The sequence below is a fragment of the Syzygium oleosum genome, unplaced genomic scaffold (genome assembly GCF_021117445.2).
Source record: "Syzygium oleosum isolate NSW1041296 unplaced genomic scaffold, Sole_v2.1 Sole_v2.03, whole genome shotgun sequence".
In the NCBI taxonomy this organism is placed as follows: domain Eukaryota; kingdom Viridiplantae; phylum Streptophyta; class Magnoliopsida; order Myrtales; family Myrtaceae; genus Syzygium; species Syzygium oleosum.
In genome coordinates, this window is record NW_026607487.1 from 15066261 (window position 1) to 15085964 (window position 19704).

The following is a 19704-nucleotide window of genomic DNA, read 5'->3' on the forward strand; positions in this document are numbered from 1 at the left end:
TGAACAACTTCCTTTGTAAGTTGTCAATAATAGAACTTGTTCAATAAGACATCAATAATTGACGGTTCTTAAAGAAGACACCAATAACAGGGATATGGCCAATAATGAAGTGCCTTGTAGAAGCCACCAATAATTTGTGTCTTGGAGGCCAAGACAAAGAGAGTCACGCCCAAGATGAAGAAAAATAGAAGGCCAAGTCCATGAAGTTATTGGAGGATCATTATTAGGGGCTTAGGTGTCTTCTTGGTCATTAATGAAAAAGATGAGTCATATGCCCTAAACTTAGGATATGATGACCCTAATAAGAGACTTAGAGGCCAAGTTAGGAAATAAGTGGCCCAAGTTGAAAGCTTGAAGAGGAAGATTAATGATGGCCAAAGACTTTCAAGACCATCTTCATTATTAGCTTAACTTTTGGCTCTTTCTTCATAAAGAGCATTAGTGGACCACACTATAAATAGACTTTGTCCTAACTTAGTTTCCCTTTTTCCTCACACCAACACCAACTCTTACACCTCCCCTACCCCACCATTCGGCTCTCTTGCTCAAGCCATCCTCTCTCTCACACGCCTACCCCACTTGGCCGACCATCTCTCCCTCACGCCACCTTCTCATCTCGGTCCCCACTAGATCTTGCTTTGTCGAATAGAGTAAATAGATTTCCTAATATCAGGATATGATGACATGATGCGTTGTTGGCTTGTGTCGTTACCCGAGCCTTGATAGGGACTTGCTTTTGTGGCTTGTATGCTTTGTTGTTTTGCAAGACATAGTTAAGAGTCAAGCACGAATCAGTCGCGAAAGAGGGAACGTATTTCTTGTACACACGTTATGGCATTTGGATCGAGACTTGCTTGGCAAAGGTTCGATATTGAAGCGTATCGAATCCGAGCTAAGTACGATTTTATTTAACGCTTGGCAAGTCAGATCAAGTCACGGGCCTTGGACCGTGGCCGACATACTAGATGATTTAAGCTTATTGTCTATGAATCACAATTGCACTCATGCCTTTGGGCACTCTTCTTTGCATGAGATATAAAGAAAGATAAGAACATGGTTTGCTTGGTGCTTGTGATGCATGGACACACAATGGACTAAAGCCGTCTATGATGGATTTCGAGATGTTGCCCGATGGATTTCAGATGCTAGGTGAATTTCGGATGCCATATAGATTTCAGATGCCCGATGGATTTCGGTTAAGAATAAATGAATCCCATGTGTTTATTCTTGCATGCATCGCTTATGTACCATACTTGATGTTCTCTTAGTCGGTGCGTGTGCCATGTATAGCAAATAGGCAAGGTAAGATGCATCTTTGCTATTGATTTGTCATCGACACTTGGGGCGATAAGGTTGGACTCATGTCCGACAACAATTATTTCCTTCTAACTTGAAATTAGAGGATTTACTTATTGAGTCTATGACTCAATCTCCATTGTTTTTCCCAGACTTGTAAGATGGCGACTCCGCCCGTGCGTTTCGGTGTTCCGATATAACTGGTAGTGGGTGTCTTGGATGTGGTCAACTTGGAGGAGGGTCGATCCTATTGGAAAGTGGTTTCCTAAGTCATGGTCGATGAGGGCCTTGACCATTCTGTTTCCCACAAATATGAAGCGTGGTATATGTGGACGGAAGGAGGCTTGTTTAGACCCCTTTGTGGTTTCAACGGCCCCTTTGGTGGTGCCAATGGACCGGCACCTGGGAACGTCGCGAACAAAGCCTGAGCGGTGAACTTGACTTGGGAATGACCGAGCGTGTTTTGGGAAGGAACTTTTTGGAGGACCCTTTTTGGAGAAAATCACGGTAGTAGGGCTAGGCATAACCTAACCGTGTTTGTTATAGCGGATATACGTGTGTGAATCTGCCCGTAAAAAGAAGGGGCATGTAAAAAGGTTTGGCTTGTAAAATATATAAGTTATCATGTAAATATAAGGTTTGTTTATGATGCCTGTCTTAACCCTGCTGTTTGCTCTGGTTGTGATTGTCCCGAATTCATGCTTCCGCTTGCTTGTAAAGAAAGATAATAACGAACGGGACGTTGCAAAGTAAGCCATGGGTCCGGTCTTGGCCGGGACGTGATAGATTATTTCGTGAGGAATTGTGGGGCTCAACACTGCGTGAGTTATTGGGTGTAATTGGGGCTTGAGAAACACTTTGAGTATTTGAGTGACTCGAGTGTGGTTGTAATCTCTGTTGTATCGCTTGATATATAGTGAAATTTCGTGCTGCTCTCTCTGTGGACGTAGGTCACTACGACTGAACCACGTAAATCTGGTGTTCGATTTATTTTCTTATTCTGTCTATTTTATTTTTCGATCGCTGGGCTTTCGCAACAAGGGTTATTCAGGAAAGTTTCAAACCCGAGCATATGATCTAGCTAACAGTAACACGCGTCCTAAACCTACCCCCGAAATTTGTGGAGGACGTGTGGCAAGTTCCACCAGTTTCGGTGCAGAACACGCATCTGCACATGAGCGACCAAAACTTTGGTTATCACTCAGCTTGACTTGGCACTCTCATATCGTTTGCATAGCGATTGCCCTTATCTGCTACCTTAAGTCCGTATCGCTTCTGACTAGGATTGCTTGGCAGAAACAATGTAACATAAAGTGGACATAGGGCACTCTCTTGTGTGACTTCTTCCCCGAAGGAATCGTATACTCATCACCTCGTGAGAAAGTAGGACGGCAATAATCAGCCTCTGTGGTCCTTCAAGGATTGTTTCACTTCGACATCATGCAAAAATTGTCTAAAAAGTACTAAACATTTATTATACGTCGGCTAATTCAGTCATAAACCTTTCAATTGTGCCAATTTAATCCTAAACATTTTGACGAATTGCTAATGTAGTCCTTCCGGCTAATTTTGGCCGGAAATCGTTGACTTTCGCTGACGTGACCATCCAGTCAGCACCGACTATCTTACGTGGTGTGGTTAGCGTTGAGGTGGATAATTTTTTAATTCTTAAAAAAATCGAATTTATTATTATTTTTTATTCTTTTCTTTTCTTTTTCTTTTTTTCCCATTTCTTCCTCATCGTGGTGATGGAGCCGCTGTCCCTGGGCGAGGGCCGTGAAGCCCTTGCTAGATCTGGGCAAGGGAGGGCCGCGATACGCTTGCCAGATCTAGTGAGGTGAGGGCTTCACGGCCCTTGCCCACACCCTCACCAGCTGTAACGAGTGCCTCAGCGCCCTCGCCCAGATCCGACGAGGGTTGCGACCCTCACCCGCAACCGACGAGGGCTGTTAGGGGCCGGCGGAGGTCGCCAGCCCTCAGCTGCCGGCTCAATGAAGAAGAACAGAAAATAATGAAAAATTTTGGAATTTTTTTTAAAATTAAAATATTATCAATATCAGCGATTTCCGATTAAAATTAACCAGAAGAACTACATTGGCAATTCGTTAAAAAATTTATGACTAAATTTTCAAATCATCAAAAGGTTTAGGACTAAATTGATCGCCGCACAATAACTTTACAACTATTTGAATAATTTTCCCTAACCATAACGAGGCATTTATGTCGTAGTTTCAACGAAAAAAGATGGTGTAAATTTCTTTGGATGCCAAAGTATTTCAAGAGTTAATAGCATTCGTACACACATCTTCTGCGTTAAACAAATTAATAGAAACTTAGTCACGAAGGAAGACTGACAACTCGTGGCGGATGCGCTAAAGATTGCGTACCAGGTTCGCTGCACTAGAGATACCGACATGAAGGCGACCGCCTGATGAGCATGGCGAACATTGATGTGATGACATTGAATTGAGAGACTTGCACTTCCCTTTTAAGGTGGCTTCTCCTCCTTCGGCTAGGGCAATTGAGTGCATCAGACGAAGACAGTGGAGTCGAAACAGGGACCATTCCTCAGATGTTTGTTGCTCAGCTACCAGTCACGGCACTAATCAGAGAACTTAGCTATGGGTCAGCCGGCATTAGCCAATAAACCCTAGGTCAATAGGGGGATTTTTCATTAGGTTTCAACTTAGCATCTTAGAATTTTTAGCCAAAAAACAAAAAACTTAGCATCTTAGAAAGGAAATTTCGCGAGAAGCATTGGGCAATCGACAAGCAATATCTCTTACCTTGTCTGCACATATCATAAGGGAAAATTGCCTAAAAAATCATAAGCCTATAGTACAATGCCCAAATTAGTCATGAATCTTTCAATTGTGATAATTTAGTCCTAAAACTTTTGATGATTTGCCAATTTAGTCCTAAATCTTTCGACAATTTCTCAATTTAGCCCTTCCGGCCAAATTTAATTGAAAGTAATTGACGCTGGGGGTGATCGATTTCCGGTCCAGGCCGGTCCCACCTAGGAATCGGGAACCGAACCGGTAGGACCGGTTCCCGGGCGGTCCGATGTAACCAGTGGATTCACAATAATTCATGCTCTCTCTCGGCTTGAAGCTTGGTGGGTCATTGCGAAGTGCAAATGGGGTTGAGTCCGAAGGGCAATTCTAGCAGGGATCGAGAGGTTGAGGACGAGTGTAGAATGGGAAAGGCATGTGGGGGAATGGGATTTTTACTTTTGTATTCATATTTTTTTTGCCTTTTTGGGGCAACATGTATACATGATTATGTTTGTGCTGTAGTCAAAGGCATTATGGATGATGATGATGATTCTTCACTTTTTCGCATTTTTTGTGCGGTTGGTTATTGATGTCTTTGCTGGGCAATTTTCTCCTGGGTTTGTCGTCTGTTCTTGAGAAGCAGGGCCTCAGCTCAGCTCCTCCTGCTCTTTATGAAAGGCCAAAGAGAATGACCGTCCTCTGTTTCGGTTGGAGTTGGAGGCGTGAAGGAAGATCGGTGATTCACAAATTGCGAAGACTGAAGATTGAAGCCGTGCGTGAGAGAGTCGAGCTTAGGTTAGGTTTAGTTTTTATTTTTCGTATTTTACATATTTGTAGAAATAAAAAATAAAAAATAGTCAGTCCGGCCCATCCATACGTGGAATCGGGAACCGCACCAATGCACCGGGAACCGCCCAGAACCAGCCGGTTCAATCCGAGTGGTTTCCGGTCTAATCGGTCCATTTCGCTCACTCCTAGCTGACGTGGTGGTCTAGTCAACGCCATCCGTCCTACGTGGCACGGCCGACGCTAACGTGGATAATTTTTATAATTTTGTAGTTTTTTAGTTTTTTTTTCCTTTTTTTCTTTTTCTCCCTTTTTCCCTCCGCCAGCCAACACTGTGCCTCATCAACCTTCGCCAACCTTAGGGGAGGACCACCCTCGGGCGAGGGACACCCGGGCTTGGGCTAGCGACGGCCAACCTCCTTGGATCCAACAAAGGAGGCACACGCCCACATAGAGGTCGACAAGAGCAGCCCTTGCCTGAGGTCGGCGAAGGTCGCCGGCCATAAATAAGGCTCGGTTATGGCTAGCGGAGGGGAACAAAGAAAAGGAAAAACAAAAAGAAAAAAGAAAAAGAAAAAGACAAAGAAAATCATAAAATTATAAAAATTGTTCATGTCAGCGTCGATCGCGCCATATAGGACAGTCGGCGCTGGCTAGACCGTCAAATCAGCGATTTTCAGTTAAAATTGACCGAAATGACTAAATTGACAAATCATCAAAAAACTTAGGATTAAATTGTTATAATTGAAAAGTTTAGCACCGAATTAATAGCCACATAATAAATTTAGGTTTTTCTGGATAATTTTCCCCATTGACATAATTAAAACGTCCGGCAGTAATTGTGTGCGCGCTGATGCGTACGAAGATCGTTCACAAAATTTAATTCAACAAAAGACAATAGATGATAAACGACAGAACAAAGAAGATGGGTCTCGCTTTTCGACCAAAGAAGATGCGTCTCATTCTAGCATTCAACAAATGATTATGTCACATCATCTAGTAATTCATTTTATTAAAGGGGTCGAAATCTCGAGCATCATTCGAGGATGGAGATCTACAGCAAACAACTAGGGCATGCTTTTCTTTGTTGACAGGTAGGTGGAACACGACCATATGTGTGAACAAAGATGAGCTCGCGCATCAATCCCCTTCCACCACACCCCAACCCCCCCCCGGGCCACTGCAGCCTCACTATATTAACACCATGTTCTCCTCTCTGACCCAACAACAAGAATTGAGAGACCAAACACCCTCGTGCTCTCGTACCACCTCGGTCTCACTCGTACACTCTCCGCGAGGAACCAGACCCGAGTCTCCACGGCTTCCGACCATGACCGCACCGACATCAGCCCGGGGCCGGGTCCTCATCGTCGGCGCGACCGGTTTCATCGGCCGGTTCATCACGGAGGCGAGCATCCAAGCGGGCCGGCCGACGTACGTCCTCGTCAGGCCAGGCCCGAGCAGCCCCTCCAGGGCGAGCGCCGTCGAGATTCTGCAGAAGAAGGGCGCGATCGTCCTGCATGTAAGATTCGGCGTCTGATCAGAAAGAAAGAAACACCAAACGGCATCCGAAGAACCCCTCTAATTTTTGGTCTTCTCTCTTTTGGTTGAGAATTTGTCAGGGTTTGATGAACGACAAGAGTCACATGGAGGAAATACTCAAGGAGCACGAGATAGAGGTCGTGATCTCGGCTGTCGGTGGCCCGGACATCTTGGATCAACTCCCTTTGGTGAAGGCCATCAAAGCTGTTGGTACCGTCAAGGTTTGCACAAAAAAGATCCTTGATTTAAGTACCCAAATTAGCATATTATGCACTAAAGTACCTTTATATACGTCAATGTCACTGTAAAATGCGTTCTTTTTCCTCACATATCATTTATTGCATGGACCCAAATAGGCAAGTTTTGCGACTTTTAATCCATCAGCTTCTTTGTAGTCATATGCATAATTGGTATTTTAGATATTATATTGTCCGTGCTTAGCATTTTCAATGAAAAGATCGAGATATTTGATAATTGATATCATTTATTGCCTTATGAGTTGGGAAATGTGTATGTGGCGTTTGGTGGGTTGGCGAAATGAATGTTTCCCTCCTGTGATTTTCAGAGATTTCTGCCGTCGGAGTTCGGGCACGATGTGGACAGGGCTGATCCAGTGGAGCCGGGCCTCACCATGTACATAGAAAAGCGCAAGGTCAGGCGGTTGGTAGAGGATCATCGCTTGCCTTACACCTACATCTGCTGCAACTCCATCGCCTCTTGGCCCTACTACGACAACCGTCACCCTTCCGAGGTGCTCCCTCCGCTGGACCAGTTCCAAATCTACGGCGATGGGACCGTCAAAGGTATGCATCTCATTAAAGTAGGGTCGACTTTCACACGAGAACTTAGCATGTGGCAAATGGTCATTTATAAAAAGGAGCCGGCCAGGCGGACTGTCAAGGGTATGGACCGGGTCAAAGTAGGGTCGACTTTCTTGAAAAAACTTGGTACTTTGGCGAATAGTCACTTATAAGGGATGGGTGGCGAGCCGGCCCATCCCCACCCGCGGCATTTGCTCTGTGATTCAAGGGCGCATCAGGGGGGACGGGGCAGCTCACACGGAGCAACGGAGCCCCATCCCGCCGAAAGTAAGATTCCAAACATTTTCTCATAAATTTTGAATCCCGTTCTTACTTTAACATTATTTGAAGTCAACGATTTGTAAAAAGATTACAAATTACATAACGGTCGCAATCAATCACCCCAAATACAAAAGAGAGAAGTATTATCAAATTATAGTTAAGTTAGGTTACAAGTATCTTATTCTATTACATCTATTAAAGTGGACAATATCACCATCATGAATTGCATTAACAATTTATATATCAATGTACTATCTATGATAAACATCTATGAAAGTGTGTATGCGGTTGGGGGGGGGGGGGGCTGGGCTGTGTTCCTGCCACGTGTCAATCTATAGTCGTTGATAAAATTATGACTTAGGGACTTAGGTAGGCAGGCTTTATTTGGATACTTGCACGAAACGTTTAGAGGAAAGAGACATGGATGGAGACTCGCCCTTTTAAGCACGGTCAAATATGCCGGTCTATTAAACGACAATGTTAGGCTCGAGCGGAATAATCAAAGGATGTCATGTCAAGGAAGTGTTAACGTGTGTTAGGAGACACGGATTAAATTTACCTTATTTAACATAATTTCACTTTTGAGGTATTAATTTGGACCACGCAATCAAGTACATTGAACACTGTAAAGCTTTCTTCGATTAACTTATTAACAAGTCCCTCTAAAGTAGCCATTGACGAAATCCGGGGCGGCACTAAACTAGGCTCGCATGAATCAACAGCATCTTGGAGGGTTTTTTCCATCCCAATGTGCATGTGCCCTCGTGCCGTACGAGGAGGATCACATAACGTGTGGTGTTGTCTTGTTGGCCTTTCTTCCGTTAAGGCGACGTAGGAGAACGAGCCGACAGGGTGAATATCGGTCGTAGTGGTTAGCGTTATTAGTCAATGATTTTTTTTCTTTCTATAATGAAAGATTATGCCATCTAGAATGCCAAAATTTAGCACACGACACTTGCGTAAACCTGACGCTCGCCCACGTCCAGGTCGAATGAGTGTAATGCCGTACGGGTTTGACAGACATCCCGAGCATCATCATGTTAGATAGATGGAGTGAATATGAAGCTATGAGATCTTTTGACTTGTAGTTAGGCATGCGGTAGCTTCCCATCCCAGCTTGAGATCTATAAAACATTTATCTATTCACAATGAGAAAATATGGATAAGTGCAGGAGAAAGTGGTAGGAGAAGAATGCACGCTTCTTAAGTCTCAGATGCTTCCAACCACATTCAGCTTTCACGGCTGAAGTTGTTTGCTGGAGAAAGTCGTATCGAACGGGCCCTAGAGATCTTTGAGGCAACCCTTTTCTTAGGATTGTAGTTTGATTTTTGGAGCGGTGACGCGCCAATACCCGGTTCACATAATATCGAACGGTGGAGAAGTAGAAAAACTAATCGTTCGTTCTTCAGCTGCAGTTCACCAACTTCCCAAAGCGCCAATATAAGCAGATTATTCGTTTGCTTTCCAACTGCCCGCAGCTTAAGTTAGTCAGCAGGCCAGTTGACATGATCACTGGATAAGACCTAGAAACGTGTTTTATATATATCTTAGCCTCGAAAAACCTTTCATGATCATAACTAATGAGCAAAATCAAATGGTAGGTGGTTCACATGTCAAATTTCTTGCACGCAATCAACTCAGCTAAGAAGGTTATATGTTTTGGATGCTTTTTGCAGCTTATTTTGTTGCTGGGACCGACATCGGGAAGTTCACCATGAAGACGGTGGACGACGACAGGGCGCTGAACAAGTCGGTGCATTTCCGACCGCCTTGCAACAAGTACAACATCAACGAGCTCGCGGCCTTGTGGGAGACGAAGATCGGGCGCACCCTCCCTCGCATCACCATCACCGAAGATGACCTCTTATCTGCTGCCGCAGGTACAAACTTACCCCTAGTTAACAATGCCCCCAAACGTGCAATTAGAAGATTTCAATTGGTTAAGTGAAATGTTGATTAAAAGAAGACCTTACTAGCTCACTTTGATGTAGAGAATTGCATACCGCAAAGCATCGTCGCCTCGTTCACTCACGACATTTTTATAAAAGGCTGTCAAGTTAACTTCTCGATCGATGGCCCCGACCACGTCGAAGTGACCAGTCTCTACCCGGAAGAACCCTTCCGCACACTCGACGAGTGCTTCAGTGAATTCGCCGCCAAGCTGGGTAAGAAGGTCAATCCCAAAGGAGAAGTCACCGCACAGAACCCCGTGATGGAGGCCGTTGCAATTGCGGCGACCTGTTCATAATCGTGTTTTCGGTCTCAGCGTTCTTTTATTCCCGATTTAGGTGGAACAGAAAATTGCCATTGATCTCATACGTTGTCCCGGAAAGGAAGTGTTTAAGAAATCTTGTCTGCAGCTTTACATGGTTCATGTGACTTGTGTTATCAGAATCCCATGTTCTGGGTCTGGTGCACAACCACTCGGAAATGGAGTCAATTTTAAGTTCTTGTCAATTTGAATCTTACTTCTCTATCTCCTGTTAAAGTCTCCACTTAATCCCAAAAGGGATCTGAGAACTTTGGCAACCAGCACTAACATGTAATCAAATTATTTAATCTACATCAACCATAGATTAAAACGGACAACTAAATATACCATAAATCAAACCCTAGTCTAAGCTCTCATTTCCCTCAATTCAAGCGTGTTACCTCCCGAATCAATAAATTAATCACGGTGCTCGTGCCCCTCCTTTGCGTAGAGCTGTGGAACTTCACACCTAAATTTAACCCTATATACCATCCAACTAGATAATCACATAATTTAGCCCACTAATCTCTGCCTTTAGGGCCAATTTGCGCCATCTTCAGGCCCTTTAATTCATTGACTAACCGGAAGTGACTAGGAACTACAAATAAGAAATGCAAAATCTACCTGACAAAAGGAAAACCCAGAATGTAAAATCTACCTGACAAAAGGAAAACCCAGAATGTACGCCCAGTCCAGAATGATCCCGTGTATATATGTACAGTTTTTTTTAATTTTTGAGTTGGACTACAGCGCAATGTATCGCGCTTGCTCCGTTAAAATCACAAGCGCGAGGGGGTATGATGTTGGTATTGTCCAGTCTGTTGACGGATATAAAATTTTATACTTCATGTACAGCCACAGGCAACCTCCCTTCGATGGGGACGCGGCAGATGGGACACTTCTTACACTTGTTGCAGCAAGACCTGCGAAGCATGACAGCAAACAAGAGTCACAACGCCGGAAAGGCACACTCATCCCGGGTTTGCTCGGGCGTAAACTCAAGATTTGCTGGGAAGTATTTTTCTCTTCTTTGCCGCTTAAAAGTTCACATTGAAGGACACACGATCATTGAAATGTGGATACACAAATCAGTAAACAACAGTTCCAAAAGCCTAGAGGATTTTTACAACTGTGGGGTCGGGGTTATAAACCACACGAACCTTGCATGCATTCTCAATGTGGGAAGATTTTTACTTCAAATGAGAGAATCTGAAGGTGGATAGATCATATATTTGTTTGAGAGATAAGGAAATGGAGATGCAGAGTAGAACAGGAGATTTTAAAGCGCTGGAGAAGTCATTTTGAGTAGAAGATTAAGAGTCAAGGAGTTAACAAACAGACATATCCAACTTTAGATTCTTCTAAACTTCCATGCTCATGTCTTACATTCTAAACCGAAACTTCCAACTCATCTCTCAATGACCCTGAGTTACATATCATCCCCTAGCCTGCTAATTAGAAGCTCTGGTATATAATGACTAGCAGCCGGCCGATAAGAGCAAATACCTGCAGAGGGCATGATGCCGGCAGGGAAGCATGACCACATTGATTTGATCTTCAAAGCAAACTCTACAAAGGATCTTTTCCTACAAAATTCACCATCTACATTAGTGAAAGTGGAGTATGTCCAGAATATCTTGAACAGAATATATCTCAGGCACTTGGAAGCAAAAAATTTAGCATCTTATGTCCAGAACATCAATTCCAATTATTTGATAAACAACTTCTTTTCAATTTTTTTGAACATAGACCCTAGTGATCAGCAGCAGAGTCGAACACAGAAGAGCATCAATTTGTGCTGGAGAGACCACGGCTCATTCAAGGGAGACACAAGTGAACTCAGTTTTTTCCATTTCGGTTGATTTATCTTCTTCATCATGCTACACTCTGTAGTATCGTTGCTACCCAACACTTGCATAGAACACATTCAGAAATGCCATGCAGTGACTTGCACTGCCAATGAAGATGGTAACATCAACTTGGACCATAAAGTATTGGATTGAAAACACAATCATCTGATCCCTCAGCGAAAGCCGTGAAAAACAAAACTCAAGCATCCTAGGTGCTAAAAACATACATTTTGAAGTCTCTCATACTCTTGCTGGCTGCTTTTTGTTATTTCTGTCTGCTCACTCAGTGCAGCCTGTAATCTCCATATCTGAAGTCAACAAAATTTTTAACATGAAAAAGAAAAAAGCTACACACATATAGATATTATTCTATTAAAGTAGCATAAAGAATCAATATACTATTCTACAATTGAAAAAACAAAAATGAGATACAGGTAAGACTACATCACATGGAAAACAGACTCTTCTTACCTCCTTAACAAGATCTGACTTAGGCAACTTCTTCACAACATCAGGCGAAAAGGTATTGTAGCTGAACAAGACATGGAAAGAACAACAAGTAGAAGATTATTCCCGGAGGAGAGGGGTGGGACAAAAAGTCAGCATGCATGTGCAAACAAGCTTGTGTTAGTTGTGGTGCACATTCATGTATGTTTTTTGAGGTTTACATGTAAGTGGCTGTGGCGGCCTGCATGCTTGAATGTGAGTTCATACCTATCTATATACATGAGAAAAAGTTCAGGCAATGAATTAGGGAAACAACACAAAAAAGAAATTAAAAGGTGTCAATACAATTTGAGGCATTTCTTCATCTTGTATATGCTTTGCCAGCAAAGACAATTTCAAATTATTAGCAGAAGCAATTGGATTAAAATCAACTAATAAGACGCTTTCACTCTCAGAGCCTGAAAATCACACAGGGGGGTTTCTTGTAATGCCACCTTAGAACTAGTGTGAAGACACGAGGATATTGCACCTGTGTGAGTCCATGCGAATTTGAACTTACAAGAGCATCTTTGTAATAAATTTGCAGAATCCAAGCTAAAGGTGAGTAATCTAAATCACAGCAAAAAGAGGTCTATATGTCAGGAATCAGTCCATCTAACCATATTAAAGGTGCTTCTGGAACTGCGATGCTGTAGCAGTTACAACCACACAAAGTGATGACAACAGTGACAATCGGTGCAACAAAAACCTCACAAACCAACACGTCACTCAGTCAACACCAACAAACAAGTGCATGAAGAACATTACAAAGATAACAGACTGCATGGAATAGGAATACACACCCAGAAGAGCCACTGCAGAAAAGTCTAGCTCGTTCCTGCTGGCTGGCTTCATCTATCGATCACCAACCCAACAACCTGGTAACATCATTGAACCCTTGTCAATCAAAGTTTAAGAAGATGCATCTTTATGCGAATAAATTAGGTTTTCATACTTTCCAACTTAAAAGATTACCGTGACCCATGATGCAAAAATCCAAAGCAATCACGAATTTTCAATGAGATCAGGAAGTAATTGCTGGAACAAGCTCCACTGTGCAACATAAAGACAATCTTTTCTATCAATCTATATGCAGCAAACAAGAGCCCAGCTCCTTGCACCAGAAGAAGAGGAGCAAAAACAACTGGAAGAGGCATTTGCTTAGCACCACGAGGTGTTCCCTACAATTTAAGAGAAAGTGAGTTAGTAGGTGCACAGCACATAGCCAATGACAACTAAGAACAATATTGTATCATGTCGAATAGCTGAGAGCTTCTCAAGATGTAACGACGTACCTCCAAACGCATGATCAGAAGGATCTGGAAGACAACTATGGGAATTTTCATAATGTGGCCTCCTATATCTTGCAAGCTGCTGCACATTCTGAAATTTTGATCTTCTTCTGAAGAAACTATTAACTGTCTGTCCCAGTCAATATATCTGATAGCCATCGAGGATGGACCCGCTTCTCTTATGTAAGAACGCCCATGAATAGCTGGATTATCCCACTTAGTGCAAACCAGGAAGGCAAAGCATTCCGCAATTCTGTGGAAGAAGTCCCAGCATCAACTTTATCAGGCAAAGGGACTTGAAAAGGAGACCTTGTCAATTACAGTGCTAAACTAACTGAGCTCTACCCGTAATTTATAAATAAATCCCACCAAGTTAGACCAGTAACATCACCTGCATGAAGTTGGCAATATGTCCAATTAATCATTGGAAAGCACTCTTATATACTCAATACTAAAGCATGTCGATTTGTAGCATAAAATCATCCAAGGATGTACTGCTATGCAATATAGATTCTAGATGCCAAGAGATGACTATGACTAACATAGGCTGGTCATACATTTTGAGCAGAAGAGTTATCGGAATGTAGTCTTAGTAGCTAAACTTTTTTCAGTGGGATTAGGCTTCGAGTATAGTCCCAAAAACAACTGACTTCAGTTAGATGAAAACTGTTCCCATAACTTAGCAAACAAAAAGTCAAAAAAAGCAAAATAGTTAAAGACCATTAAAATCCGATAAGGGATTAAAAAAATAGGGGCTTTATTGGGGCAAGTAATAATGCGTTGATTGGAATTCCTCCCAACATAATCAGCACACGTTATAATATTTGAAGACAAAATGATTTGCTGCATTATTTTTGTCCCATGACAATGAGATAGGTCGAGAAACACTAGCACTAAGACAAATTGAAATAATGTATACATTGGCATGAATTTCCATGAACTTGAATCACTTCAGTCCAATTGTAAGAGGAGGACATAAGTTGTTCTAATGCAGAGAAATAAGCCAATTACCACATAGCTTTAGAAGAGTAAATGTTGTTGCAGCAATGCAGAAGACCATAGATATTGCAACCCAGAAGTGCTAGAAGCAAAAATATGAGAAAAGCAATTAGCATATACTACCGGTTGAAAGATGATACATCACTAAAGTGGTAAAGAAATGCTTAATGAAGCATGACTATCAAGAGACACAAGTCCCATCATCAATAATAGTAGTTCTTCAAAAATCAAATACAAAAGAACAAGAAAGCAAGTCTTTACCAAAAAAAAAAAAGAACAAGAAAGCAAGTCAAGGAAAAAGCACGACTTCGGTGGGACTAAGGGAAAACAGGGGAAACTAAGAGACTAGGTTAATAGAGTTGGAACAAAACTAAAATCGCATCCACCATCTTTCAATCACACAAACAAAATTAGCACAGTCAATCAAAGGTAATCTTAAGAATATCCAAATATTACATCCTCAAGTGACTCAATTCAATCAGGCTAGATACTAAAGAAAATAAATCCACATCATGTTGCACAATGTATCTTCAATAGCCAATCTAGCACACGTTTCCCAACCATCATTTTGCACACAAGTATCTGTCAAGGAACAATCAAGTTGCAGGTCCAAGGTTCAACCGGCTGAAATGGTTCAATAATCACTCAGCAGAACTTCGACCAAGAATAAATTATAGCCCAGCAGAAAACAATTAATCTTGAAGAATCTACTCCCTAGTTCTAAACTTGAGGAGGCTTTCCTTTTTTAATGACTTATCTCGTCGACATAAAACCCTGATTATGCACAAGACCATGAGAGGACCCTCATGCTCCTCACCCCCTAGCAGACCATTTCCTCCCATTCTTTGACAGGTCAGGCCATTAAAGACCTCCGTTTATCTAGCAAAAATCCATAAAAAACCCTAAAAGTAGTGTGAAAACCCTATCTCTCTCTCCTGCCCAAAGCTTGTTTATCAGCATTTTGATGATGACGAGTTGATAACAATGAGACTACTGGATAAAGAGCAGAAAGGGTTTTTAAATCGGCATTCCATTCAGATAACTTACTTAAAACAATTCAACTCCATAAGTGGCCTTGGCTATAGAGATCCCGAGATCAAGAGATAGGTGGATGACAATGCCAGGTTTTACTATAGAAGCAAGGTTGACGATGATCTAGACCGGTTTTCCACCTACTGCGTTTAAGTGAAAGTTCAAAGGGAACAGACCTATGGGAGTTTCAGTTGAACCGGCTAGTGCAGTCTGATTTTTAGAACACCCTGTTAGGATAGGAAAGGAAAAAAGAGAGCAGCTTTGATATTCACCCTATTGGACACCTTAATTAGCTAAAAGGCTAGAAGCAACATAAATCCTAGATGAATCTCACAAGGATAGGGAACGTGTGAAGCCTCCATACATCCAACTAATGCCAGCTTTCTGGAAAAATTTTCATGGTTTCCGCTCCTCAGCTAGTGAGAATTGTCCAGATGGATTGAATAGTAGAAAACATCTGAGGGGGATATTTTACATCATATCATACATAATAAATGAGGGTATTACATGACATTACAAGGATAGGATGAATGGAGAAGGTTCACACGTATTGGAGGAATTTTTGCTGCCGATAATAGAGAACAAAAGAAAATAAAAACGGTGAAACAAAAAGGTTTGTTGCCTCAATCAAGAAAAACGATGAGCCACCCATCCAGTGAAACAATTAAAAAATAGCAGCGACATCCCAAGTCCGCTAAGACAAAATTAAAGTTTCTCCCAATTTCACTTGACAGCCAACATAAATGAGCTAATTACATGTAAATGAGAAGATCTATACCCAAAAAATAGCTTAAAGATACAGCACATTTATGGTTCATCAGGAGCTCTAAGACGAAGAATACAAGCTACTCTACAAGCATAACAAACATAGCAGTCAATGGAGAACCTTTCCCCAAGCATCGTGATTAGAATATGAAAGGGTTACAAACTTACAGGAAGGGTGGCCCATATTGCATCGTCAGTCAGGCTTTCATCATCTCCTGGCATTAAGGCCCTGCACATCCTGCATCAAACTGATGATGGTTAAACCTTGAGCGCAAATGCCATATCAACCAATTCCAGGATCCGTGATCAAAGATTTTTTATAGACACTCAGATATTCGATTCTTCATGTACTTTTAAAAGCATGACAAAAAAATGATGCTTTTTTAAAAGCATCTGAAAGAACTAGAAGATAGTTTTGCATGAGCTGACAGTATTCCAACGTAGCTCTCATAAGAACGTGCCTGTGTGATTTATAAGAACTTAACTTAATCTGGGGGCTAAAAGAGCAATCCAGTTAGCCACTGGATATGAAAATTTTTAATTTGAAGTAAGACCACATTTAATAATCTTTGACCTTTTGTCAACAAAAGAAATTATCAATTGAAAGAAAAGTACCTGATGTTATCAACCAAGACTGCAATCTCAAAGGCCAGTATGGGAAGAAAGAGAATCTTCAAGTCCACAACTGTAGCATATTTCAAGTTTGCAGAACATGTCAGTCAGTCTTCTAAGATATATAAATCTATAAAATTAAACCAACTGATATCTGGTAATAGGAAAAAATTGAGATGGGTGCAATGATTCCTTCAAACAGTTTCCATCTAGAACAACTTGCAAAACCATGAAAAACCAATCATTTTGTTGACAGTGAACAAAATAAAATATTCATTTCCTGCATACCATAGGTCCTGTCGAGGTATAGACACAGAAGTAATTCAAAAGATACAAACAAGGGGGTCGCCATGATAGCATGATATGGTGCCCACTGTTCAAGAAAATAAGACACCAAGTCAGAATACGTTCATGCTTGTAGGACTCATGAAATTTGAGACACTATTCAAAAAGAAAATGTTCTTGTAAGATTCAATGCACAAGACATGTCATACATGACGATCATGAGGCAAGGCTGGTGCCGGTAAGGAGAATCTGCCACGTGCTACAACAGCATGAAATAGCCACAAAGGGGCAAAAATGACCCTGCAGGACAATGACCAAACAGAAAAACTATTTAGTGACCAAAAACCAAACAAACCACTCTTGTCGATAGCTCCATACAATAACCTACATCAAATGATCCACTTAATAAAGATTAAATCAATGCATCAGAAAGAAATTTGAATTTTTATGCAATGAATTATATCGTTATGGAGGAATTCATACATCTACTGCTCTGCTGTCTGTAAATTTACATGCATACATTACATGTCGAACAGATATGAACATATATAGACGCAATAGGTGTCGAAGAATTCATCCCACAAAAAAACTGTCGGCTGAAAGAGCGTTGATGCAAGTAACATTTAAACCCCATAAACACTTTCATGCAAGCAAGAAAGAAGAAGAGGTGGAACAAAATGATCTTGCACTTGGAGTAGAAGAGGGAGCAAATGGTATTAGTATGAATCCGTAACTAGAACAAGGGATTAAATTGGCTGTGAAGGAATAATTAGCATTGCTAAGAATCCGAGTGCTCGAGCAATTAGATAAGAATGTGTCAATAAAGCCAACAGAAGATTCAAAGACGAGCAATAGGGGACAATGCTGAGACATGGCATCGCGAACAAGAACAATTTTACTTGTTAACTTAAAACCAAGACGGAATGGTAAGGCTTTGTTTATTCTAAATTGACACCAATGGCCTATGCAAGATGACCAACTAATCTCCTAACGCTCTGCAGAGCAGGAGGTTTTACCCAAAGCTGTGATTTTGCTCACTCGTAAGCTCCGTAGAAGCATGTGGACAACTCCTAAAATGGGATTGACTGGCCCTTACTCCTAACGCACGGGCACATCTCAGGCGAAAACCTCGAATTCAGGCTAATTGATCCATCAGCTTTTATTTGCCTTTAATTTCCAGATACTGCATCATACAAGTAATGACTTCTTGATTGTCTACATGATTCAGGCTTTTCTTTCCTTGAGACGTGATTCATCCATTTTCAATAGCTTACTCTGTGCTTTCCACTTCTGGAGAATCCGATGACCACATAGCCATCAGACCAGCATTTGACAAATTATGAGCCCATTCAATTTCTTTGGTTGAACAAATACTTCAAATTCTTTTAAGTTCATCAATGCAACACCTTGCATAAAAATTTCGTTGTCCATGAAAGGTCTTATGGAAACAAATTACACTCAAGATAGTCCTCGGCGTTGTTGGCTGTTTCACGCTTGCCCAAATGCGAATCATATTTTACCATGCAGAATCATTCATTCCAAATGTGGCACTTGATTAGCGTTGGGACCGTGCCAGCCCAAGGGCAGAACGCAACCAATGCCTACCAACATCAATCTCTCTTGCCAAATTTTTCAGTACCAAACAAAGAACAGGGTCACCCATTACAGGGAAAGTTACTCAAGCATGCGATAAAGCGAAATCCAAGACAATGAATGACAATGACAAACGCAGCACCTGAATAAACCCAACTAAGGAAGCTTCCAAAAGACCCCAACAACCGCATCTACATCACCTTAAACATACTAAAACCGATCATCAACAGAACCAATGCGAGCAACATAAACAGGAAATGGGTCAAGCCAAAACATAAAAAAAAAAAAAATCAAATTTCTAAGAAAGTGAGAGCGAGAGAGAGAGAGAGAGACGAGCAAAACAACTCTTGGGCTTATCATCCGTAAAATGCAAGCAACGAAGGACAGGGAGATGGTGGACCCCCGTAGTGGGTGTCGAGTAAAAATTCTAAAATTTTCCCCTCGTCGACTTGCTGGCGACCCGAACAGAAGAGCAAAGAAAAGGAAGACAGAGAACGGAAATGATTCGCAGACAGAGAGAGAGAGAGAGAGGGAGGGAGGGAGACCGACCACCAGGGGTGCCGGACGGAGCGGTCGAGCTTGAGGAGGAGGAGGAGGACGAAGGAGAAGAGCAGAGCGTGCGCCACCAGAGCCTGCGCGGACTCGGCAACTCGCCTCCAGCTCATCACTCTCATGTCGGTGTACATGCCTGAGCTACAGTCGCCGCCGCACAGAGCAAGAAAGACGGAGAGCGAGAGAGAGAGAGAGAGAGAGAGAGAGAGAGAGAGAGAATTTAGTCGGAGATTTCAAGGAGTGGGGAAGACACCGAAGCGAAGCGAAGCGAAGGGAAGACCCCCTGTGTCTTTGCTCTCACGTTAGAATAGTCGTTAGTGGGACATGATTACATCATCTGCACTACGACGACGCCCACCTGTCCCAAGACGAGAAAAAAGAAGAAAAAAAAAACAGAGAGGATTTGGGCAGTTACTCCGTAATAATAGCAAAACTCATGAATTTGCTGCTTTTCCCGGTTTTTCGTGTCGTGCCATATTCGAACTTTTCGACTTTATATGCCT

At 42.0% G+C, this 19704-nt stretch overlaps 2 protein-coding genes across 2 annotated transcripts; one reads left to right on the plus strand and one right to left on the minus strand.

The window, feature by feature from the left end:
- Positions 1-6042: 6042 nt before the first annotated feature.
- LOC115689795 (leucoanthocyanidin reductase-like) lies at positions 6043-9941 on the plus strand. The gene is made up of 5 exons (XM_030615947.2): positions 6043-6381; positions 6482-6622; positions 6967-7204; positions 9161-9364; positions 9476-9941. The coding sequence occupies exons 1-5, from the start codon at positions 6064-6066 to the stop codon at positions 9730-9732; spliced, it is 1158 nt and encodes a 385-aa protein (XP_030471807.1). The 5' UTR covers positions 6043-6063; the 3' UTR covers positions 9733-9941.
- A 327-nt stretch (positions 9942-10268) lies between these two features.
- Positions 10269-19429, minus strand: LOC115689794 (uncharacterized). The gene is given in 15 exon segments (XM_056309491.1): positions 10269-10359; positions 10394-10658; positions 11242-11321; positions 11813-11893; positions 12057-12117; positions 12875-12949; positions 13047-13252; positions 13367-13616; positions 13709-13754; positions 14375-14444; positions 16328-16397; positions 16775-16844; positions 17060-17144; positions 17266-17356; positions 19199-19429. Coding segments are annotated over 14 exon segments (1407 nt in total). The 5' UTR covers positions 19336-19429; the 3' UTR covers positions 10269-10359; positions 10394-10573.
- Positions 19430-19704: the final 275 nt, after the last annotated feature.

What these genes read in the sequence shown, in the direction of transcription:
- LOC115689795 (XM_030615947.2), top strand. Translation starts at nt 6,064, where the DNA reads ATGTTCTCCTCTCTGACCCAACAACAAGAATTGAGAGACCAAACACCC. An exon ending in AGGGCGCGATCGTCCTGCAT is followed by an intron (nt 6,382 to 6,481) that starts GTAAGATTCGGC and finishes AGAATTTGTCAG; the next exon opens with GGTTTGATGAACGACAAGAG. An exon ending in CCTCTTATCTGCTGCCGCAG is followed by an intron (nt 9,365 to 9,475) that starts GTACAAACTTAC and finishes ACTTTGATGTAG; the next exon opens with AGAATTGCATACCGCAAAGC.